This window comes from Stigmatopora nigra, chromosome 22 (assembly GCF_051989575.1).
Source record: "Stigmatopora nigra isolate UIUO_SnigA chromosome 22, RoL_Snig_1.1, whole genome shotgun sequence".
In the NCBI taxonomy this organism is placed as follows: Eukaryota; Metazoa; Chordata; class Actinopteri; order Syngnathiformes; family Syngnathidae; genus Stigmatopora; species Stigmatopora nigra.
In genome coordinates this window covers 2,990,382-3,015,195 of record NC_135529.1, presented here as the reverse complement: position 1 = coordinate 3,015,195, position 24,814 = coordinate 2,990,382, and the positions used below count along the sequence as shown (strand labels likewise).

Sequence of the window (24,814 nt, the reverse complement as noted above, 5' to 3'; positions counted from 1 at the left end):
AAAAGCAGGGTAAGAGCAGATTCTTTAGTTAAAACAAATAACTTGAGGTTTCTATGGTATTCACGTGTGTTATTGTCAGAAAATTTACAAAATGTTCTAATCATTTGCATTTACAATAACAATTCATTATATTGAGATATGAAAGGTTGATTTTTACAGTAACTTCAAGACTAAATAAATTAAAGCTGTAATCTCATTGGACTAATGAGTTGAAAAGTATCAAACAAAAAGGTGATTCCAAAATGTGTTGAAGCAGCTCATTACACATTGTATATCAGCAAATTGTACAATGATCGCACAACATGTCAGTTGAATTGGTAAAGAATTTTCCTAATAGCCCAATCATGCTTCGATTTTAACCAATAAAATTCAAATTGGCAGCTGACCATTCAATAACTGTGTATGAATATCATAAGAACTCAGTATTTTGTACCTTGAGAGTCCTATTAGAAGAACATTTTAACAGGCTTTTGTGGAAGACGTACCTGGTGTTTTCTTCTTTTTTTAAATAGAATGTCCTAAAGGCACTCTTTATTGAATAACTCAGCAGACTCTTTGTTGGGGGGTTAAATTTGATCACTGCATGAAGTCAGTCTACCAAGAATGAAAATTTCACCTTGACCCTTATGTCGAAGAAGACAACAGAGACATTCCCTTCAAATTTGCTGCATGGGCATCAGGTTGGGTGACACCTAGAAGACACCAGTTAAAGAAATAAATTAAGGTTAGAAAAATCCAACATTTTACCATTTTATACGGTTTCTAAGGACTGACCTCAAAGTCTGTACCGGTGCACCCCTTGATGTCATCTGGAGTGATCCCCTCCCACACTTCGATGAGAGTCAGCCCTTTAGCCTTATCCACATCGAACACGGCCTAATTGAGGAGAAGCAGGCGTTAAAGAGGAGAAAAACACTGCACGCAAATGGAAAACTGATTGTTTTGTTTAATAGGTGTACTTGAGAAAGGTGACCAAAGTGGAAAGCAGGGACCACAATTATCAAAGTGACCTTTAAGCTCTTGAAAACTAATATATTCCAGGAGGAGGATGTGGTTCAATATTTCAAGTTTAACCATACTTTAAAAGCAGGACTTCAGTTTGTGTAAGCATGCGTGACACTGAGCACGAGCAGGTGACAAAATAATCACCGACGACAAATGAAGTGACAACATTTAAAGTATGTCTAATTAAGAGAAAGTAGCATTGTTGTATACAATCATCACTAATTAGTTTTCTGGCCTGCTTTGCTACTCAATTCAGAATAGCAATCGGGGTAAATTTTGATTAACTATCAGTTGCAAGATCAAGGCAAAGTAAAATGCAACTACATATGAAATATTAAACATAAACTATTCCAAAACAAACTTTAAGGCAGAACTTTTTATCCTGAATTACCAACTGTTTCTACCAAGTTCTACAATAACAGTGATAACAAAAGAGCTCGAGTCTCAAAGACAGGAAGATGTTTTTCCACGTTCATATGAAACTTCACAATAGAAGGACAGAAGACACAGGGGCCTGGGTCCTGTTGCTTCTCCCAGCAGGGATTGACAGACCCAGGCCTCTTCCAAACCCAGTCACAGATCAGCTCATTAGATTCACACAAGCATGCATGCACGCAGCAGGAGGCTGACATCTCACTCCAAAATAGCAAGACAGATGGAATGACATAGGGAGTAGGAGGATACGCAGACACTGACACTTTGCTTGACGCAAGCGTTCTCAGTCATTATGGAACATTAAAGGTTGATCGGCAAAATACGTTGCTTTTAGAGTTGTTCCGATCACATATTTTTGGACCTGAGTTCAAGTTGGGTCAACTCATTTTGAGGATTTGCCGATAACGATCTGATAGCTCACCAATTGATTGAATACAAAACAAACACATTTTCTTCAATGAGCCATTTAATCTCATTCCTTGCTTTAATATAAAATATGTTTTATATCCTTCTATTTATGCTGCTGATCCTGCAAAACAGCTTTCTAAGTTTCTTCATCCAAGCACTAGATTCTGTATCATCAGAATTTTTCAAGAATTTGTAGGAGGGTGCACAGATTCAACATTACTCGATCCACATTCTCAGATGAGAGTGGAAGAGGAAAAATATTAAATGTACATCTACGGCCTCAAGCTCTCAGAGGACCTTTGGCTCTCTTTAGGAAATGTCAGAGATTTATCTTTATTCTTCAGCTTAAGCTGAAGCGGATGTGAGATATAGCAACAGCAAGATCTACAAGACCAATTATGAATGTTAAATTTTCATTGGCATATCTATTTCACTGTTCTGTACAGCAAATTGACTCGTACTGGACACCATCTTTTTTTCCCCCCATAAAGTATGGCAGTTGACTAGTTAGCCTAGTGTTCAATCCAGTCTTAGTATTTCTGTGTTGTGTTTGTATGCCCCCTTCCCTACATTCACTGTAGGTATTAGACCTGTGTGTACCTTAATATTTAACTAAAAATAAGTACTATGTTAAATAGGACTGTAATTTTCAAGCTAATTATTTATTGTTCAGTCATATTGTAACAGGAAGGAAAAACAAGTGCCAACCTCAAAGCAGAGATGAAGGCTTTAAGATATGAGATATAGAGACAAGAGAAGCCTCAGTGTGAAAACACTAAAACAAAATCAATGACTACCTTCCTAACACACTAATTGGTACTAATCCTTCAAGTTGATTTCATGAGTGAGTGTTTCTCCTGAAGTGCATGTTTGAGCGGTTGTGTGAGGTATCCTGTGTTAATGTAATCAAAAATACCATCACTAGCTGGGTGGGTTGCATAGGTAGTTATAAAGCAAGTTTCAGAAAATGCTCCCTATTTAAACTAAAAAATTCATGTAAAATGACCAACTAACTCTCGGAATATTAAAATGTATGACTTCTTGCACCATAAAGCATTGGTTGGGAAACAGTGAAATAAATGATGTAGAAAAATAGTGATAAACATCAAGATTGTGATGTTATTTATAAAACGAAGTCAATTTTTCTGCCATTGACTCATTCATTTGGTCCAAAATCATAGTTATTTTGTCGGACAGTGAGTGGGTTTAAAGTATGCAAGTGAACTAAACAAATACACACCTTTTCTGTGATGATCCGGTCCACACACTGTTTCCCAGTCAGAGGCAGAAGGCACTTGTCCAATATCTTGTGTTTACCTCCCTAAAAAGAAGCACATACAGTTACTCGGCGATGCTTTAACAGTAATTCATAAAGATTGTGGTGCGGATTTGCCTCACGTGTAGATAATAACAGTCAATCTAAAGATCAAAGACGCAAGCTTTCCATTGAAGGTTTGTGTTCACCTGCTGCTGGACAAGAGCTAGGTGCCAGACCGGTTTCGATTATCTGGGCTGTGTGTGCATGCGCACTATGGTTTCATTTCCCTTTGTTACATTTGCAGGGGAATCACAATCAAAAGTGTACACGAAATCACTAATCACAGTTGTACTACTCTAACTAATCAGCTCTTGACTCCAACTCCAAAACCGGATTTGAATTAGAGAAAGACAAATTAGCAGCAAGCAGGTATGCATGTTGACCCTTTTTTTTTGCTTAAGAGCCACTAAGCAAAGCATTAGGAGAGTTCCCATTAATCAGTCAGAGCCATTCACAGTCATTAGTGCAGGAAGTGGACACAAGGCAAAAAAAACGTGGGTGCGCTCACACCCACACACTCAAATGATACAAACCTTTGCAGAGTGCTCCATGGTTACCACCACCTTGGTTCCGGCGCTGGCCACCAAATCCATAGCACCACCCATTCCTTTCACCATCTTACCCTGGAATTTGATAACAATGTAAATATTCATGATATACTGCACATACCAAATAAACATAACCAATTAGGAAAGCATAATGTTTTGCACAACATAAGAATAAACAAATGTTGCTAGAGGAATGTCATGTCATATGTCAACACTCCCTCCCTTTTAATCCTTATGTGTCTGTCTTCCCACAAAATCACCAGAACCACACCTAAAATGCTCCTTTGCTTGGTGCAGACCCATGCCGGTCTAGTTTTAGACACTTTTTCAGTCTTGATTTTAAGATATTATGTGTTAAGATTTTGTGGAACTTTAGAACAACAACATTTCCTATTAAAAATGTGGAAGTGTAAGCACCACATTTCACCATTGCACCAATGTGAATCAAGTATCATTTTAAAAAATTAAACCTCAAATATGTTGATGTGATAAAACTAAAACTTTAACACAGCTGTCACTTGGTTAAACATTTTTTTATTATTATTGTTTTTACTGCCCCTCTATGTCTTCAGCAAAAGAAGACTTCCTGAAAGAGGAAACTGACATGCATATATTGCTTCATGGTGACGACTGTGTAACTGAATTAAAATCCCATTTGCTCATCAATCATATAAAGGGGCTGCTTTGCATTGCTCTCTGCTTGATAACCAGGGGGATACATATATATGCCAAGTTCTCCGCATCATAAGAATCCAGACTGCCTCCAAGGAGGCCAGCTGGGTAGGAAAGATATCAACCCAATGCCATGTGAGAGTGTTGAGACGAGGACAGGGGTGAGTTTGATTAAATAGAATTTACAGTTAAACATCATTTTAGGAATAATTCTTGTCACAAATTGTATTTATCATTGGGAAAAATTCCAAAAATCCACATTGATATTTAGCCAAAAGAAAGGGAGCGAGCGACTGTGAAGATTGGAGAATTTGGGAATACTGGGAAGCCTATACTTTTTTAAATCCAAAATTCACAGAGTACATGACAGGGAACTCATAGTTCCTTGTGTTTACTGCATAACCGTTACTGAACCATCTTCATGAAATGGCAGTCTGACATCCTAACACATAGTGCATCATTGACAAAGCCTTATTATGGAAATGCTTCTGACTGTAGCTGCATGAATAGGATTGGCTGAGAAAGTGACAAACTGTGATTGGTCATCAAGCCATCCGCCAAGGTGGACCGTCTCAAGCGTAGTAAGACAGCCCAATTAATTTTAGACTATGTTACTTTATAAGCCTCCAGACTTATGCTTATTAAAACAGCAATGTGAATATGAAACACAATATGAAAGCAATTAAATTGTGAATTTGAGACTGGTGTACTGTAATTCATCACAGCCCGATTTAGCCACACAATCCTATAAAATTCAGCCCCTAAATTACACCTCAATGGCTTTGGTCAACTGTTATGTGAACATTTACAGTATATGATTAGTAAATAGAAAAATGCTTTTTCGACAGCTTGTCAAAAAAAAATAGTATCTCGGATTTAAAAACAGAGCAGGTTTAACTTTAGTGTGAAGACTTGGGTAAGGAAGGAAGCTTTATTTGGTATAAACAGCTAGGTTCAACACCCCTACATTCAGGAGAGCTTGGTGAGCCCCAACGGGTCAATAATGATAAAGCAAAGCATGGAAAACCCTTTACCGTATTCTACTCTAGCGCTCTCTCTCAAGCCATTGTTGATCCAGATGTTTCTGCCTGAGTGGAGATGTAAAAGCATTTCAAAGCCCTCAACTGGAAAATGTTTGTCTCCATTTGCATATTGGTAGCATTCAAAATTGAAATCACGGAGAGGCGCATCCCCCACTCCTACGTTAAAACATTTCCAATTTCACGCTATGCATCTATCTTTAGATAGTGAATAATTTTCTTTATCACAGATTGGGGATTGTAATTCATTTCATCCACCCTTTTTAAAGGGCGAGATAATGACAATTGAGGCGTAGGTGATGATTCATGTGTGTGACTGCATGGTTTATAAACAGTGCGACCAAAGATAAATGCTGTGTAAAGCATCAACAGTCCACAGCATATTCAAGAGTCCTGTTAATTAAGCATAACCATAAACAGATAACAGGATTGCAGAGGTTAATAGAGAAATGTAAGAATTGGTTGAAAATATTGTTTAGATCTTTGCCAATGAGGACAGCTACATCATTCATTCAGTGCCTAAAGCAACATAAACATGTACACTTCAGTCAAGGAAAAAAAAAACCCTGAAAAACTGTAACATGCTAAAAGCACTTGTGTTAAGGCCCAATTACAATATTCCATATTAACCATGAAAACCCGAGAGATGACTGCATTTCTATTCGTCATATTTTCTAATTACCCTTACTTTTCAGTTACATTATCTAAAACCTAAACTTACCTTGAAGTACAAAGGTCAATTATCAAACCCACAACCAATAGGTTTGTAGATGACAATTGTACGACAAAGCCTTGCCACCAATGTATGTGGCTGTCAGTTCTTTATGACAGCTGGCATCTAAATGCAAATACTGAGAGATGGAAGAGTAAAACCAAACTTACTGGGATCATCCAGTTGGCAAGGTCTCCATACTTTGACACTTGCATGGCCCCAAGCATTGTCAGGTTTATGTGGCCCCTGAACAAAAATGCACATTCAACAGAAGATAGGTGTCAACGTCTGAGTAAGTTCGTTATTTTTTTACATAATTATTTTATCTCATTTAACAAAGCCCTCTGCAGAGCGCTCAATTTATCATTCAGCATCTTGCCACAAACTCTTCAAGAGTTGACAGTTGGAGCCGAGATTCAAATGGCTAACACTTCAGTCACTGGACAACCGGCTCTACCAACTGTGCTACAGCTGACATGGAAAAATTCATAATTTTCTTGTTTAAGTGTGGTGTATTAACGTGGAAGAATTTTGGGGAATATTGGCCAAGCATTTTTGTACTTACATTTGATAAAGATGGCGGTTTGAAATATATTATGGTTAAAACTTACCTCTTTATGTAAATACTTTGGATTGTGGTTCAAAGACACATACATTACTTTTAGGAGAATATAGATTATTTGCTGATCTAATATGCCAAATTCCTTTACATGCTACAAATTGATTTGTAGAACTCTTCTGTCTTACCCTCGAATCATGGCAAATGACTCATCGCTGGAGAAATAGGCAGCTCCAGGAAGTACTGTAACAGTCTCCTTTCCTAAAGAACAATGAAACAATTTACAGTGAGTAGAATATTTGCCTAAAAAGAGTGTACTACATGAAAAAGATTCAGGAACAAAACCAATCCATGAAATGTTACTTAGTTTATGTCCCTGCTTCAATGTTAAGACGTTGGCTGCGATTTAACATTGGCTCATATTGATTGGCCTCACCTGCATTAATCAGGTCTGCATCTACTTCACAGTCAGTTGGATATGGACCCTGCAATGATAAAACCAAGATAAACTGGGATTTGATTTAGGTTCTCCCAGTGACTCAATAAGCTTGGGCATAATCAAATTTCCCTGCCATGACAAGATTCCGATTTATGAGGGGGAGACAGTTGTGCTTCACTAGTTCTAAACTGGCCCTCTTAAAAACCCTTTTTACAAATTGGGCTTTGCCATGTACGCCTACACTCTTCTGTCAAAAAGTTATTGTCAAGTTATTCCATTATAGCAGAAGAATTCTTATTCTTGGGCTCAGACAGCAAATAATGACTTCAAATAGAAAAAGCACATAAAGGCTTGTTCATACGTGAAGCAAGAATGAAAAAAAATCTGAAATACCAAGAATTTAAAAAAACAACAACAGCTTACCAGTCCTAAAATTCCATTTTCACTCTGCAGATGCACAGTTATATCTGGTTTAATGAAATTGCTGGCTAACATTGGGATGCCAATACCAAGGTTAGCTGGCATAGTAGGTTAAGGATCACATTAAACATGCTAAAAAAAAACCTGTTCTGATATGACTTGTCAAATCTGTATCCTACCTGATTCCAAATGTAAGGGGGAACAGGCATTTAGACAACTTATTGTAAAAAAAAGGGAAAAAGCTAGGAGTGGAGTAACACCAACCATGAAGGGATTTAAAAACAGTTGACTGCTCAAAAGGGAGATAAAAAGGATACCATACATCCCATCTTCAAACTCCAAAGCTGCACGACGTATGATCCTTTCGCGGACAATATCAGAATCCTTCTTCGGTCTGGGCTTTTCCTCTTGGGTTTTCTTTACTGTGCGTTTCTGAAGTCAAATAATTTTTTTGTAAATACTTTTAACATGGTACACAAAGGTTAAGTTACAAATTTTCCAATTGCAAAAGAGCCTGTGAAAATTATTTTTCCACGACAGCTTTTGAGTTGTCCAATATTACTATTTATCATGAATGAGTTTGATGTATTCTGACAAGCCAGAGTGACTTCAAGGTCAAACTTTCTTTGATACCTCAATTCTTTTTTCATAGCTGCCTCCCTGGACAATTCTGTGGACATAGATGCTGGGGATATGGATGTCCTCAGCGGCAAAAGTACCGACATCCACCACTTCTTCTACCTATGAAAGGAATCAGATATTTTGAAGCATTTGTATAAATCCATTTTAACTAATTCAACTTTTACATTTGTTCAATTGCCGCAAGAGTACTTAAGAAGTACATACGAATAGGAAGAATTTTTTTCCATCAATTTTTTCAGCATTTGAAAGTGTTTGTCACATTGTTCCCAGAAAAAAAAAAAGCATAAATAACTCGAATTATTGCATTACTGCTACTATTTTGACAGAGACCTCAAGTAGCATAAGTAAGTTCAGGTTGACAGCAAGGAATCAGTGAACGTTAGGTATTTCAATCTAACTAACAATGTTCAAATGAGTCCACAAGTAAACCTGGCTGGAGGGCTTTTAAGTGTTATGCTCATGCATATAAAAGTTGTATTGACTTTCACAGCATGCAATGTTGCACAAGTTGTTGAAGGTAGTTCGTTCTATTCAGTTTTAAAAGAGCAGACTTGCCATCAACAAACATATTTAGAGACAAAAGAGAACAAGGTAAGATTTCTATTTTTTCACGATTGTTTTGTGAGCACACTTCTAGCAGGAGATTAGCAATCACAAGGGAGCAAATGGGAACTTATAGATGACAACATTATTCGTCCCCTTTCCTGTGTAACACGGTGTAACCTACTTATCCCATTTACATGAGGGCCAAGCAGCCGTTCAGAGCAAATTGAATTTAAATCTTGTCTTATCTCCACTTCCACCCTCAGCACTTTGCACTCACTGAGGAGTCTGTGGTTAAGAGTGGATCTTGGCGTTGTCATGGATACGGAGACTTTGGGTCGGCGGTAATGCAGTCCCCGCTCAGGACTGTCAAGTCTTTTTCCAGTCTTTTGATTGGGATATGGTAAATCTCTACTGTGAAAAGTGTGCCACGCAAAATGTGATTGGTACTGTAGCGGTGGAGAACTGATAGCACAGTCCCACACATCCTCCCACGTCTTTCCGATGAGAATGGGCAGTCTTTAGTGAGAATGACAATTGGCATGGGCGCCTTTATCAAGTAAGATTGAGCTCATCACTTAAGTTGACTTTAAAACGAATTTTCTGACTTGCATTCGAGAGTAGTCAATTGAGTTGGTGTTTCTTCATCTACATAAAATTGCCTTTTTCTTGCACCCTTTTTTTGATCGATCAGCCATGGCTGATTTGCACCACAATAGAAACAGTATTCAATGAAACCAAACAAAAAAACAAAGAATACATAAAAACGAGGAAAATGACCTTCATCTGCATGGTGTGCCCCACCCCTGAAAGGTGTGCTTAGATGTGGTTCAACAGACAGCAGCCAGTGCAATTGTAATAAAAGAAAATCAAATGATAACCCCTCAGATGCACAGCATACACACAAAAAGAAAATAACACAGAGGCAAATGAGCAGGTGTGGCGGGAGATCCACCCCCCAAAAAAGGCACACAGCACATTGATATTCCTGTATGCGTACATTGATTTTCACCTCAATGACAAAAGAACAAGGGAAGCTAGCAGAATCACTGAGGGAATAGAACTGTCCTCCCGTGATGCTTTACTGGAGTTTCATGTTGTTCCTTTTTTAGGCACTCCCTACACATAAAGTATGTGAAAACAATCATGAATAATATATAATCATGGTATGCCTAATGACACACCAGCCATTTCTTTTGTGCCTTTCCAGGACATGTAATGACTGTTCAATCTTTCAATGACTCCAATTTACTCACATTCATTTCTCACATCTGATACTGTGCATCCTGCTTGAAGATTTCTGTCTTAATGCTTTTATATTTGATTTTAACAATCTTTCATTGTAGTTTGTTTCAGATTTTAGACGCATCTCACCACCTCAGGCTTAGTTGTCTGGGATTGGCTCCAGCACCCTTACGATCCTTGTGATGATATGCATTTTGGAAAATGAATCAACATGAACATGATTGACAATTAATTTGCTAATGCAAATATTTGCATTTAAAATTAATGCATGAAGATGACAGATCTATCCAACACAAGGATGAGAAGATAGACATACCGAGTGAGATGAGATGAGAAGTTGTGCAGCAACTACACTCAAACATGAAGAGGATATCACAGACAAGTTCCCTCTTGACATCCCCATCGTGATGCGGACAGTAGGTGTCTGCAGCCCAAATTTGTGTGAACTCATAACATGGACACTACATGGACACTAGAACTACAAAAAAGCTTCCATGCCAGTTTTTTTTTTTTTTGACCAGTCAAATCAGGTGATTGAATTGGTTGACTTTGTGGGCTATTTACCCTCAGTTTAAGGTGTATTGCTTGCAATGTCTGGTTGACTCTTAATCATATTAGGTTCTTATTATTACTATGAATCATATTGGCCAACTTAACGGAGATGCAACATGTAGAGGGTGGGAAAATAGATGGTATGGCTTGAGGCGACAAGCAAATGAGGGGGACTGTGATACAACACTCTCATTATCCCCATGTATTTATAGAACCTCTATCTTTCCCCGTATGTGTGTCTATGTGCAGGCAATTGGCTACGGCTTTGCTGTCACTTTTCCGGGCCTGGGCTGCGACACGCTCTCCCGCTTGGAATTCTGACAACACAAGCAATCTGTTTCTCCTTGGTGGGTGCCTTACAGTATCCAAAGAAATAATAATATTTCACAAAACTAACATTACATGTTCTCAATTAACCACACAGCTAATCATGAATACCAGAATGCAAATGATCAAATACAATCTGTTCAGAGATGCATGGTCAACCACTAATTTGTTTAGATGTACGACCCAAAAATTCCTAGTAAGTTAGATCATGATGAAAACAATTCTATCAACCGTTTGCTCAATGATAAGCATGATCTGAACGCTTAACAATCAACAAGTATGAAATACGAAGACACAAGGACAGGAGATATCCCTTCAATACACCACAATTCTCTTCCATAACTAAACAAACACTTCCCCATGCAGAGTGCATTCAATACACATCATAATTACACAAAGGCGCGTGGGAAAAAAACTCTTTAAGCAGGAAATGATGCGGAAAATAAGATTGAGTGAGTTAGGAGGAACACTGCAAGACCACTCACACTGAAAAGTGAGTCTGCAATATCTGTCAAATGTTTCTCATTAATAAGTTATTCAAATTGCACAAAACAATTTCATTCTTGAAAAGAAACAATTTCTTACGACAGTAAGTACAAAGAAAGAAAAAAAAGCCTATTTTTTTTTTAAATACAAAGCCTATACACACACTTAACATGACATAATAAATGATTACTGATTTGTTGCTGGGTTACCAACACAACTTTGGTTAGCTATGATAAATTAAAGAATAGAGTTGAATTTATTTATTAAGACAGATGTGAGAAACAGAAAAAGCCCCCCTTTGATGCAGTCTGGTGTACAGTCTCCTACCGGGCACTAAGGCCTTTCAGTGTACCTGTGATAAGGGAATAATTGGACCAGTTGGAAACCATGCTTTCCACATTCACCAATTTAATGGCAGTCTTTGGTTGCCCAGCAACCGTAGGGCAAGCTGGTTGCGATCTGGCAAATTTTTAACTGTTTTCATTTTACCTTGTATTTTCATTTTCCTGATTTCTAGGTACACCAAATTGAAAAGTCATTGTCCATCACTAAAGTGTGGGTTTTTACCGCGTTTATGCGAGTTAAACGTGCACACATGTCTCCGTGACAAAACATTGATTCACTCCACAAAATATGGTACGGAAACCTGGTAAAACAAACTAGAACTACCAATATGAAGAAAATTCTCAAATAGAATTTACAATTTAAAATCCTTACAGTCTGATTCATCATCATGTTTAAATTTTTCAGATTCACCAAACAATTGATTCCATTCTTCTTGAGCGAGGATAGCGTTTCCTGGGCGGACAAGTTTCCCTGGAGCAACTGTTTTTTTTTTATTGTTACCCCTATTACACCTATAAAGTTGCCGAAAGCTATTAAGAGAGGGTTGGCTTTTGTAAAAGAAGGTAGATTATTGCCATCAGGCGGAAAAAGACAGGTTTTTATCTCTCCCATTAGCCATAATGGCTGGGGAGTGGACTTTTTCACCTAGCGCAGGGCAGTGTTTCACCAGGATTCGTGTATAATGCGCACTCGAACTTTGCTTCAGTTTTTGGGTAAAAAAAAATGTGCGCGTTCTGGTTGAATAAATACAGTATGTATGAGCAGAGCATGGCTGAGAATGTGCATAATGGACACAGAAATAGAGGGTGGCTTTCACATTTCTACACTGTCAAATAAGTGTCAGATAAGTGGATAACCAGAAACAGCGATTGAAACAAGATGTAATAGAGCTGAGCGACCTGACATTGAATGTTAGCCGATGCATGAGGTCACTCAAAGACATTGAAACTTATAATAGTTCTGCAGTATTAGTTGCACAACTACAGCAAGAAAAAAAATGGATTATTTGTCCAATTAGGTGGTTAGATGTGGTTTGATGGATGAATGCAATTGTAAAATTGTAATATTTTCACAATATTATATTTCATATAACATTTGGGTGGCCTTACTGACACCACTACTTGGATGCTCGTTTGTTAATTGCCTGTGCAATGCGAATGCACCATTTGTACATCATATCTAATGGTCAATAGCAACCGTGTATCATTGATTCACCACCAAACTGCTGGGTACGATATGTGCACAACAGATCGCTAGGATATTCAAAGGAAGTTAGGCTTGCAGTGGAAGCCTGCAGATGATCTCTGACTGCATATTGCTGTCGCATTGCCAGATACTATACACAGTAGGTAGAATACAATATTTCAAATGGAACATTGAAGAGGCCAGATTCAAATAGCACGATCTCCATTTCCGTTACTTACACATAAATGATCGATAGCCAAAATTGGCCACCAGCGGGCCTGTTGTATGAAAACCACTTAGTGTCAAATGGTATTATTTTCAATGACAAATTGCTCGTGTATCATGTCATGTATCACCGTCAGTATAACAAGATGTCTATAAAATTGGCATCATTCATAGCGATGTTTGTTGCTAGATTTGTAAACCATAAATGCATATTTCTTGGGGTAATGTAAGAGGTTTTTTGGTCTCTCTACCATTTTCTGAGTCAATGGAGATTTAATATCTTTTACCATTATAAACTGCATTAAATAGTAGAAAGACATTTTAACACAATGTATGCAATAAAACGAAATCTACCTCAACTATCGTGGTTTTGGCTGCTTTACACATGGGCTGATTGAAGTTTCTTGCCGTTTTCCTATAAAACAAAAATAAGATAACAGGAGAATTATTTCAACCAGTACAAATAAAACTACTAGTCTACATATAGTTAACAGGAAGACATTGCCCTCTTGTGGTGAAAAAAGACACTGCATCCATTTAGTACTTACTACCTGTTGTTTGTGATACAGAAATACTTCAGTAAGGATTCGCAAAACAAACAAGCTGCTTCTAATTGTGACAATGCAGTTAATGATTCTGATAATAAAAATTGTTTAATTGAACTCCTAAATTTTTCAGAATGGGGCAGCCCGGCGGATGACTGGTTAGCAGGTCGCCCTCAAAGTTTTGGGGTTGTGGGTTCCATACCTGGCCTGTCCTCACTGTGTGGAATCTGAATGTTTCAGAATGGCCAGAAATTGGAATTATTCAATTTTGCCACATGAGCTGTTCTCATCAAGTCTGAATTCAATTTGCAAGAATGCAACAAGCGCTTTTTGGCTTTGTTGACATGTCAGTGAAGTCGGTTTGCCTTACATATTTTGGAAATCCCCTGTTGTGAGTCCAAATAATTTTGTGTTTGTGTTCTAAGCTGATTGTGGCTAGAAGCACATAATTCCTTTTGTCTTGTATTCATTAATCAAATATTTCCTTCACACAGCACCACACTGCAAGGGGAAAAGGGTGTGAGGGGGATATTTACTAACTTGAAATATTCCTAAACTTAAAAGTATCAGTGATCAGTTTAATACCACCCCATTTTTTCATTATCCAATGGGAATGGTTACCTGAAAATGATGTTTCCAGCCCGGTCAGCTTTCCATGCTTTGATCAAGGCAAAGTCTCCAAGGATGGCCTTTTCCATGATGTAGTGTCTGCCATTAAACTCCTGGACCTGTAAAAAAAACATTTTGTTTAAATCATTGTGTAAATCATGTTTGCAAATTGAATGCAGTTCAGTAGGGAAAAAAAACAACCAAGATTTGATTCAGAGCAATTCATGCCCTTTTAGTGCTGTGGTTTTAAGGAATCAAAGAGTGGAATTTTCGCCAGCGAACCAATTCAAAATCTATGAAAATTCAAATGAGTGAACCAATTTGACCTCTCTTTTTTCACTGGCGATGTTTATGCTGCCATCCTTGTTGTACTTTATAGGAGATCCTCCTTCCTGGATTAGTGTGCCATAGCCAGTCGCGGTGAAAAAGGCTGGAATCCCTGCACCTCCGGCTCGAATTCTCTCTGATAAAGTGCCCTGTGGTTGGAATGTGACATTGGTGAAGTTCAGCAATAGAATGTGTAGTATATGCACTTTTAGGCAAAGCTAAATGAGAATCAACGAGCAGTGGCTTGCACCCACCCACCCGGTTTCCCCAGAAAGCAATTTAGTCTAACTATGTTTTCCTCACCAACCTGTGGAGTGAGTTCCACCTCCAATTCCCCTGATAGATACTGTCGCTCAAACTCTGCATTCTCCCCGACATAAGAGGAGATCATCCTTTTGATCTGCTTGGTCTGAAGAAGCAGGCCGAGGCCAAAGTTATCCACGCTGAGGATTAGAAATACATTAGACTTTTATCTTGCATTCCACTTTGCACTCCCAAGTTCTCGACTTGCTGTATATATGACAAAGGTGACATTCAGAGTCTCGTTCTTTAACTTTTCCCCCTTGTGACCCTCACCATTTTACAGCACGTGCAATAATACAGGCTTTCAAATGCAAAACAGCAGCTGACTATCCATAAACAAGCTGAATTTGCAGGAAAAAAGGATTGTGCTGCCCTCAATACGGGCATCTTTTTCTTCCCATTCACAAGAAGTTTACAATTATAGAAAGAGCTCTCCAATATTTACAAGTCTCCGACACATGCATGTGAATTTTCAGTGTCACCTACCCTGCATTGTTGCTGACTGCAGTTAGGCCCTTCACGCCAGTCTTCAGTAAACTGCTAATGAGATTTTCTGGGATTCCACATAATCCAAAACCTGAAATAAAATAAAAAAATTAAAAATGCAACAAATACAAACAATACATAGTCACGCTTCTTTGTGGTCAATTTCAATAATAAAATACTGAAGCTTTACTAAGACTTACACAACCACATCAACTCAACAATCTATAATATATTTTTCAAAACATGACAATGGAGCATTCCATATCTAGAAATTGAGCCCAGCATGGAAATAAAAGTATAAATAATTACAGGCAGTACAGATGCAGATTCTTACAGAGCAATCCATAAATAAATCAATTTCTCTTTATATTTTTCTCTGGCCTTGTTTTCCAAATATTACATTGCAACATGATGATTATACTGTGCAGTGATCCTTGAATGCAGGTGAGGACAATGGAAGTGTTTTTATAGTCCTGTGACCTGACTTCACTATAAATAACCGCTATGGAATATGTGCACCACTTGAGCAGACTTCATTATAATGCAGAACAAAAAAAACAAGGCAACACATTGATTTCTACTGCTGTAAAACACTGCTATTTAGAAAATAACTTTCTATCGGCAACAAACACTAGCCTCTCACTACCTTTAAATACGGGGGTCAGTCTCCCCTTGCAAATTATTTACATGCAAAGTATGGTCAAGGAATGCACGTGCCTGCCTCAAAAAATAAAATAAAAAATTAATCTAATAATTGAAAAATGTATGATTATTTAGACATTTAAATCAAACTTGTGTCTTTTTTGACAAGAAGTCAAAGTGATGGCCAAAGTATACCTGATCCTTCTTGAATTAACACTAGTTTGAGTATATATAAAGCAATATTAACCTCCAACCAGAACAGTCGATCCATCTTGAATGTCTTTGACGGCCTCTGTGGGATCTGAGTAGAACTGGGAACCTCGCTGAATGGAGGTGGAAAAGTAGCAGCTACATGTCTAACAAGAATAAAAGAGGATGAACACAGTAAACAATACAACTTCAGGTATGTATATACGGAAATTGTTTGAAACAACATGCTCACCATATGATCAAAAATAAAAAATTAAATTAAAAAAAAACAGTTAAGCTGTTTAAAATCAATAACCTTAACCCTCCATCTAACCTTAAACCTAAATTCTAGCTTAGGGTTTCGTTAGAATTTAGGGTTAGGGTTATCGTTACAATTTAATCAAAATTTTAATCATATAATCTCTCTAAATGTTTTTCTTTCTTTGACCTTTATTGTATGTAAATCCTTTTAATCTTGTATAAGATTCATAATTCTATTTTGGTGCATGGTATCAAATTCAGGTCCACTGTTACCAGAAGCCAGGACGAAAATCATTTGAATTTAGGGTTCGAAACCCAGGTTAAGATCCCATGCACAGGTTGATATAAATAGCATCCAGATCTAGTACAAGCAAACATTGCTGAAACAGTTTAGGATTTTGTGGAGGTGAATTACGCAGATTTCTAACATCCACTAACCACTATTTTAGAAAAAAAGTGGACTGAGTTACTGAATTACAAAATTGCACACTGCACATACAATCATAAAAAATGTGGTCAATTGATACCAAGAGAATTCATTAAATACAAATGACAAAAAAATACATGCAAGAATTTATGTACATCTCAGCATAGTTCTAAATCACAATGAGTTAAAACCCCAAGATCTGCAAATAACCAACCTTGCTCAATGGGCGCTTATCGGAGTTTAACGTGGTTCTGCATGGACTGGCGAGATATTTAAAAGTCTCCGCTCGACACAGGGCTTTGAATGTCATTTTAAGACAAAAAGCACACGGCAGGGGACAAGAGGACGTGGAACAGACTATACAACCAAGTCCTACGGACTGTTAGCTATCAATAATAGCTTTAGCTTTGTGTAAAAAGTCGACCCTGCAACCACATTGGCTGGCGTTGCAATGGGCCGGAACACTGATGCATTCATGGAAATCGTAATAAATAACATTACGCACCGTGCTTTGGATCGTTTTCCATAGCTTCAATTAAAATATAGCGCACAAGATTGACAACATTCATTTTTAAATATACATATTTAATAACAAAATTGCAAAACAGTGATTGATGCGCTTATCAAGCTTGCACCATATCAGATTTAGAGGTCCGAACCTTAAGATATGATATAAAATGTGATGCGAGGCTTTAGAATAATGATTATTTCACGATATGGTGATGCAACAATTGATCCATAAGGAAGAAAATTATCCTATAAAATTAAATTAATAACCATAAAAACGAGCTTTTTGTCCAACATTCGATTATGAATTGAAATAGGTTCATCACTAGTAAACGTACAATCTATTTGAAGTTGGGGGGGCGACAAGTTATTATTTATTTTTGCAGTTATAAATTTGCAGCACAGGTCCTTCTGGGTGACAGGGTCCAATGGTGGATGAGGTCTATTTACGTAGCGGTAGCAAAGGTTATGGATGTCATTGGGTTTTCCTGGTTGAAATTCCTCTTCAAAATCTCTCTTTTAAAAAAATATATAGTTAAATTAATTAAATCATAACGCGTGTGTAACTGTGTGGATTTCGGAACAACCGTGGGCTACAATTATGAAATGCAAACATGCGTTAATGAAATTTAGTAATGAAATCAAATTGAATTTACAACGGCGTTGTGTAACAAAGGACGATTCCTCTGACAGTAAACACAACACATGCACGTTATATTGTCCAAACACTTGTAAACAAAAGGGGACACGTCGCGTGATGTCACACACGACAAAATTATTGAGACTCGCCCTGTGCTTGTTGTTTTCTTTCGAGCTTCCAAAAGTCTTACCATCGCATTCCTATTTCTCAGGTTGCTTAATACTGCAAACTGTCATTATATTTTCAGTAAAGTAATTTCAAAACAACCGCATTGCATTGCTTGGACACGTGACCCCTGCTCACGTGACTAGTAGTTTTAGTCATGGCCGACGACTACAGGCGACAAGGCCTCGACTTGGAAAGAAGGATATTGGAGTTCGACGCCAAGTGTTCTGCTCTCAAAGCCGAGAAACAAGGTAACGCTCAAATAAATTCGCCTGTTATCCAATTCTGCATCTCTAGAGACGCCGTTTGGTAGTTTTGCTTCGTTTATATCTGACTAACGAGCTAGCTGTTGTTAGCGTTATCTAAGGTGCCCAGCGATGCAACCCTAGCTCCTATACTGATGAAATCTTTTAAACTTCAAATTATCTGAACACACAGTGGCATTTAGGTACATGTTGGTACATAGTATAAAAATGAAATGTGCAATAATGGCGTTGTTTGCACGCTGGTGATGATTTCTGGTCACATTCAGACATTGATATTGGGCTAGCGACACTAATGACTAGCCAAAAAAATGTATCAGTTAACGTGAATGAACCAAATTACCTGTTTTTGTACATTCAAATCTTCAACTGCTTAAGTTTTTTTCATTAAAATAGTGATATATACGTAATTAAATACGATATAAAACGGAGTGATTCACACTTAGCCGCACTGTTTATGCGTTTTGGGTTGGAATCTGTAGCAAATTCTAAAAACCTGTACATGTATTAGGTCACTCAAAGATCTCAATTATTCGCTATCAGCTATTGACCCTAAGTTAATTTTACAAAATGTTGCCTTAATTGATGCATAAGATGAAAAAAGTGCCTTAGTTGAAGTCTGATGTCTACCCTTTTATTGTATTTGTTTACAATCGTTTTTGCAAGTTAAATCATTTTGATAGCTTTTGAAATTTTTGCACTTTATGATGTCACACTGAGGCTTGTGAGAGTAGCTGCCCTTTTCACTCTTCCTTTACGTCAACTAATATGAGTGCTAAGTACTAAGAAATGCTATGTTGAGGTTGCCGCTTCCTGGTTCTGAAATGTGTCACATTAAGAATATAGTATAAAGCCATGGTCAATTAAAGGAAAACAGTATGCACATTAGCTCCAGTCAGAGGCTGAAAGCACCAATTAAAGTTGATTGTCAAATCACATTCTCGGCACTTTCAAAGCATATATTGCCGTAACCTTTCAATATGCCCCCCCCCCCCTCCCCCCATTATAGTCCTTCATCTGTAATTGATAACATTGTAACTTTTTTCATTCCTACAGATGATGACTATTTACAAAATGCATCTTTGATACTGGACAAGTTGAAAAGCTATTACAGACAAGGAGGGGAAAGTAGCAGCCTTTCCAAGCTGCTTCAAGATTACACACAGGTGCTTCATTATATTCAATATACATAGTGTCAGTGTTGAGACTGAAGTATACATTCACAATTTCATTATGTTTTAATTGTAAACATTAAGTTGCAGCCATCTTTTTGCAAAGTGGTGATATGACCCTGATTTTTAGGCTATTTTTCTAAATCATTGTTTCCATTTATACTTAACACCCATATCTCAACTTTATTGGAATTGAGGTTGCAGTTGAAATATACATGTATATATGTAAACAATGTATGTTTTTGCCTCCTAGGTGATCCTAGACATCACGTTTTATGAGGAGAACAAACTTGTGGATCAAGAGTTTCCAGAGGAATGCTCACCATATAAGATCCAGCAGCTTTTGCAAGATCTGACTGAGCCAGAAGTTCTGGTTGGGAGACTAGCACCATCTCAAGAGGTGTGGTTATTCTTGCGAGCGAGTAATGTGAACTCCCTTGACTTTGACCGCCTTGTATATGATCTATTAGGTTCAGGCTGTTTTGGGCTTGGAGCTGTTAGAATGCCTCTATTGGAGACGCGGCGCATTACTCTACATGTACTGCCACACCCTTCACCAACGGAAGCAGTGGATCAAGGAAAACAAAGAGACGTTCCTCAAGGTACAGTATGACAGTTGATGGAAATATGGTTGTATGGATCCCAGTCTCATTTTATGTATATCTTCATAAATGTGAGGAAATGTTAGTCATGATGATGACTCCCCCATTGATTGTTTGGCACACATAAAATAATAACATGAAATTACATGCCTTAATACACTTGTATCTATACCTAATTTAACCCTACTGTGTTTATGCAGTGTATCCAAGAAGGAGTGCGCTATCTAATGCGGATGCTGCAGGTGAGGAACTCAGTGAAGCTCAATGATGGGGTTGTGCTCCATGACACCGCCACTGCAGGCTTCCTCTCTGAGGGTAGGTGATGTTTTTCTCTAGATGTAGTTTGCATTTTTTTTTTTTGTACGATCTGCTGTTTTCATTTTCATTTTCCCAACCTATTTTCCCAAGGCATTTTCTCAGACACGCACCTGTTGACCATGATGTACATTGGAGAAATGTGCTTCTGGGCGGTGAAGTACGAAGACTACAGTGGTGACAGTATGGATTGTAAAGAAGACCGCCTCCAGTTTAGGGACATTGGCACGCAGATCCTCAACAAGTACGTCCTGGCCTGCGAGGGCCCGCTGCAGGCCCAGGGTTGGAACACGGAGAATGCCAAGGAAATCCTCAGTGTTTTACAGTGAAACCTGCTTGCGTCAATGTCCAGGTTCTCCTCAGATGCAGTTCTGATTTCAGTATTCAGTGTTTTTTTTCTATCCCTAAATTGAAATAAATAAATAAAAAAAGGAATTCACCAGTTCAGGTGCAGTTTAACAGGCTACGAGTAAGCAATGAGAAAATGTATTTGCTAGGCCAAAGGCCAGCTGGACCTCACTCCATGCCAGATGGTCCAGGTCATGTTATAAAAAAGATGGTATAAGACAGTGATTTTTAAGGGGGTGGGGGGGCTTTCCCGGGGGAAAATAAGTTCTTCGTTCTAGACTGTTGACTAGGGCACCTGGTTTGCTCTGAGAATGTGTTATAATAATAACATTGATATTAATATTTTCAAAAATGATTCTTAGTAAGTTTTTTTCCTCCAACAATTGTTTATTGATAACACAGCCTAAAATCAAACCTTGCACAGTAACATTTTTATTTATTTTTAAGTTGCCGTTTTGGTATGCTTTTAGTATTTGACATCTGTTTATACTCTATACAAGTTTGTAAATGTGTATAAAATACACAAAGCAAAGTTCTTTTCCCCAGAGAATGAGGGCTTATGTCCAGATTTATTCATTATCCACTACTTATATCCCATTTGTTGCAAAGTTTTCAGCATTTAATTAAACTTGTTCAGCTTTTACTAGAGAAAATGCTGTTTTGAATGAAACTACATTTCTTTTTTTATGTCCTTGGTGACAATAAAGCCAGTGTTGTTTTAACAAGTTTTTTTGTTGGGTTTATCATTCGCACTACAATACCCATAATGCGTGGTTACGTCTCAACGAGGAAGTGAGTCAAAATGCGTCACGTAGCACTTGTCAGTCTCCTCGTATAAAACAACAACTAAAAGACCAAGTCATGACAGGAATGATGACCCAACACTCCGAATCTGTTGTTATTCGTAGTCTTAGGCGGTTGAAAGAGTTTTATTTTCCTTCCAATGTGAGAGAGGTTTTGGATCGTGAGGAGGAAGGACCAGGATTTCTGGACCGTTTGCCTGTGAGTTCACTCAAATCATCTGCAGAACAGCCGCTTTGAAACAATTGAGTCTCATTAAAAGTATAATTATAACTGTATACATAAATAATTTAATACTTTGATTAAAAAAACAACAACAGCATTTCAGGCAATGTTTTTGTGGACGATCGAAACGATGAGCGCTCCAAAATTTATAAAGTTGCGCAACCTCGATATTTCGAAATAAGTTACATTCAAATATTTAAATTTGGAACAAATATTTTTGTTAATCTAAATAATACATATAATTGCTCAATTTTTAATCTAAGTCTTAAATTCATTCATTTTCTGAACCCCTTATCTTCACAAGAGTTGCAGGGGGTGCTGGAGCCTATCCCAGTAACTATGGGTACCAATCAGGGGACACCCTGAATTGGTGGCCAGCCAATCCCACGGGCAAATAGAAACGGACAACCATTGACGCTCACACTCATCTAGGGGCAATTTAGAGTGTTAAACTGGCCTACAATGCATGTTTTTGCAATGTGGGATGAAACCGGAGTACTCAGAGAAAACCTGTGCAAACTGATTGAACCAGATGTCAATACTACTTTCACTCTGAAGGTGGACCTGCAGTTCCAGATCATGACCTTGTTGTCATCTGTGGACATATGTCGCCTAGGAGCAACCAGCCGCTACTGGAGGGCCTTGGTCCGAGACCCACCGCTATGGAGGTTCTTTCTCCTGAGGGACATGCCTCACTGGCCCTCCATCGATCACCTAACAATGCCGCAACTAGATGTGTCAACTATCAGTGAGGATTCTGAACAGGACGATGACGAGAGGACAGAAACTAAAGTTGACTACATGGCACAGTTGGTGAATTAGAAATAATCTGACACTTTAATTTTCAGGAAATTGAATTATTATTGTGATCCTACAGGTATCTGAAAGGGTGCCCATCATGTAGACAGCGTTGGCTTCCCTTGTGGCCACCATATCGAGTATTAATGTCCTTTCTGCAGTCTCTGGTGCCCTCATCTGAGCCACGCTATGCCATGTTTGGGCCTGGCATGGAGCAAATGGATGTGTCCATAGTTACAAGGCTCCTGCATGCCACCGATATTTTACCAATGTCGGTCAATCCAAACAGCCACATCAATGGTGAGGCATCACACCCAATTTATTTGTCTGTTTTTCTCCCTCAAAACTGTAGGTGTTCAATCAATCACACAAACAATAACAGAGTGCAAATTTTACCAAGACTAACTGTATTGAATGAAGACAAATATATCATCAATGAGCAATGGATTCCTTTAGTTTGGTGGTTTGACATGGGAAATTATCCATTATTCTCAAAGTGGCTGTAAAGCATTACATTTATTTTTCAACTAAAAAATATGTTTACTATATATTTCTTAGGGTACTCGATGACCGAATACTAGCTTTGCACTCTGCACTCTTGCTTTGATTACCAGTAGGTGGCAGGCTTGGCCTTTTCAATAGTCATTTGGAATGGACACCCAAATACTAAAGCTCATGTCTTCCTCACCCATCAGGACCTTCAGTGATTGGCTCTGGGATTAGTTACATCTTCAATGACCAGCACAAATTCAACATCTTTACGCTTTATTCGACCACCAGGTTACTTTTTCATAAATTTAGTAATATTTTAGATGTAGCACTTTAGTGGACTTTAGTATGTCATTGATTTCTTTTTTTTTTGTGCAGGGCGGAGAGAGACCGTGCTAAAGTACAGAACCAATACATGAGTGATAAACTCTTCACTCTAGTAGGAAGTGTCGATTCCGGGCACCCAATCTACAGGCCGTCACCCCAAGTGCAGCAGGTGTGCCAGGTAGTGGATGGAATAATCTATGTGGCCAATGCCCAACCAGGAAGCGGTAAGACTAATAAACTGATTAAATACTGTTAATTTCCCTGTGGAAAAAAATGATCCAATTTCCCTATTTTGTCCAAAATGCATGTTTATGTATCATTCATTTTCCATACTGTTAATCCTGACAAAGTTCGCAAAGGTGCTGGAGCATATCCCAACCAAATGCAGGCAGTCAGCAGGGGGCACCCTGAATTGGCTTCCAGCCTATCACAATTATTTTTATACAGTATATTTCACTTCAGCATTTCTACAGAAATTTTTGTTTGTTGGCATTTTACTTCAATTTCAAATGACTTACATATTTGCCATTAATTCAACAGGTGACAGAGAGTCTGAGGCGGCTCAAATTAGGGCCGTGTTGAGCTCGACATCCAAACCGCTTCTGGTGCTTTCCTGTATCTCCAGAGAGAAATGTGAAGCAGTTGAGACCACTTGCGTGCAAACCACGCATCGTACCCCCTGTGTTGAGATGGCAAAGAGACTCTGCCTTCCTCAGTTGCCTAATCCTTGGATGGTAATTTGCATTTAATTCACAAATGGATGGGACAGTAGTAGCTCATCTGTTTGGTAAAGTTTGACTATTGTGTATAAGTGTCTTTGAGCAAGCTGCCTTTTTTTTTTTTTTATAACTAGGTGCAAGATACAGTTGCAGAATCCCTGTCCGGTCTTCTCAATGGTATTTCTTGGTTGCTGAGATCCTCAGGTGTCAAAGTGTATGGTAACTAGCATAGCTCAGTCAAGAGTGTGTTCAGAACTTTTGCTTATTTTCTTCTATGTGTGGGGAAAATAAAAGAACTGATAAATGATATACTTCTTATATGATATTTCCACACCGTTCCTGTATGCTGATGCTTCGTGAGTAATCCCTTTTATTAGAGGTCACAGGTCACAATAATTTTGCCAGTCCTGACAAGATAATGTACCTCTCTGGTGCTATTTTGTTCTAGTTCCCTAGGTGACCGCAAATAAACAACCTTCCTTTCAAAATGTTCCGATACCACCATGATCATTTTTATAGACCTGTCTTTTGGGTAATAACATGCTGAT

The 24,814-nt window shown here is 38.1% G+C and overlaps 3 protein-coding genes across 3 annotated transcripts; 2 read left to right on the top strand and 1 right to left on the bottom strand.

Annotated features, from left to right (window-relative positions):
* Nucleotide 1: 1 nt before the first annotated feature.
* Nucleotides 2–17,373, bottom strand: LOC144215753 (succinyl-CoA:3-ketoacid coenzyme A transferase 1, mitochondrial-like). The gene is made up of 17 exons (XM_077744866.1): nt 17,110–17,373; nt 16,266–16,374; nt 15,377–15,467; nt 14,895–15,030; nt 14,587–14,736; nt 14,273–14,379; nt 13,461–13,521; nt 8,190–8,297; nt 7,874–7,988; nt 7,560–7,654; nt 7,134–7,182; nt 6,886–6,958; nt 6,309–6,384; nt 3,700–3,789; nt 3,089–3,169; nt 775–876; nt 2–692 (listed from the first exon to the last, which is right to left on the bottom strand). The coding sequence occupies exons 1-17, from the start codon at nt 17,203–17,205 to the stop codon at nt 657–659; spliced, it is 1,575 nt and encodes a 524-aa protein (XP_077600992.1). The 5' UTR covers nt 17,206–17,373; the 3' UTR covers nt 2–656.
* A 795-nt stretch (nt 17,374–18,168) lies between these two features.
* LOC144215754 (RAB7A-interacting MON1-CCZ1 complex subunit 1) lies at nt 18,169–21,632 on the top strand. The gene is made up of 6 exons (XM_077744867.1): nt 18,169–18,458; nt 19,527–19,636; nt 19,896–20,042; nt 20,113–20,244; nt 20,445–20,559; nt 20,653–21,632. The coding sequence occupies exons 1-6, from the start codon at nt 18,365–18,367 to the stop codon at nt 20,886–20,888; spliced, it is 834 nt and encodes a 277-aa protein (XP_077600993.1). The 5' UTR covers nt 18,169–18,364; the 3' UTR covers nt 20,889–21,632.
* A 77-nt stretch (nt 21,633–21,709) lies between these two features.
* Nucleotides 21,710–24,573, top strand: LOC144215692 (F-box only protein 4-like). Its single transcript, XM_077744778.1, has 7 exons — nt 21,710–21,909; nt 22,492–22,742; nt 22,811–23,031; nt 23,427–23,511; nt 23,599–23,771; nt 24,088–24,281; nt 24,401–24,573. The coding sequence occupies exons 1-7, from the start codon at nt 21,769–21,771 to the stop codon at nt 24,491–24,493; spliced, it is 1,158 nt and encodes a 385-aa protein (XP_077600904.1). The 5' UTR covers nt 21,710–21,768; the 3' UTR covers nt 24,494–24,573.
* The last annotated feature ends 241 nt before the right edge of the window (nt 24,574–24,814 follow it).

Bases quoted from the DNA above. Each gene is read 5' to 3' on its own strand.
- LOC144215753 (XM_077744866.1), bottom strand. From the start codon at position 17,205: ATGACATTCAAAGCCCTGTGTCGAGCGGAGACTTTTAAATATCTCGCC. The intron at 15,468-16,265 runs GTTAATATTGCT...ATTTTATTTCAG, and splicing joins ATCGACTGTTCTGGTTGGAG to GTTTTGGATTATGTGGAATC. The intron at 14,380-14,586 runs GTCAAATTGGTT...TTTTTTTTACAG, and splicing joins TCGCCAGTGAAAAAAGAGAG to GTCCAGGAGTTTAATGGCAG.
- LOC144215754 (XM_077744867.1), top strand. From the start codon at position 18,365: ATGGCCGACGACTACAGGCGACAAGGCCTCGACTTGGAAAGAAGGATA. The intron at 18,459-19,526 runs GTAACGCTCAAA...TCATTCCTACAG, and splicing joins TCTCAAAGCCGAGAAACAAG to ATGATGACTATTTACAAAAT. The intron at 19,637-19,895 runs GTGCTTCATTAT...TTTGCCTCCTAG, and splicing joins TGCTTCAAGATTACACACAG to GTGATCCTAGACATCACGTT.
- LOC144215692 (XM_077744778.1), top strand. From the start codon at position 21,769: ATGACAGGAATGATGACCCAACACTCCGAATCTGTTGTTATTCGTAGT. The intron at 23,032-23,426 runs GTGAGGCATCAC...CTCACCCATCAG, and splicing joins TCCAAACAGCCACATCAATG to GACCTTCAGTGATTGGCTCT. The intron at 24,282-24,400 runs GTAATTTGCATT...TTTTATAACTAG, and splicing joins AGTTGCCTAATCCTTGGATG to GTGCAAGATACAGTTGCAGA.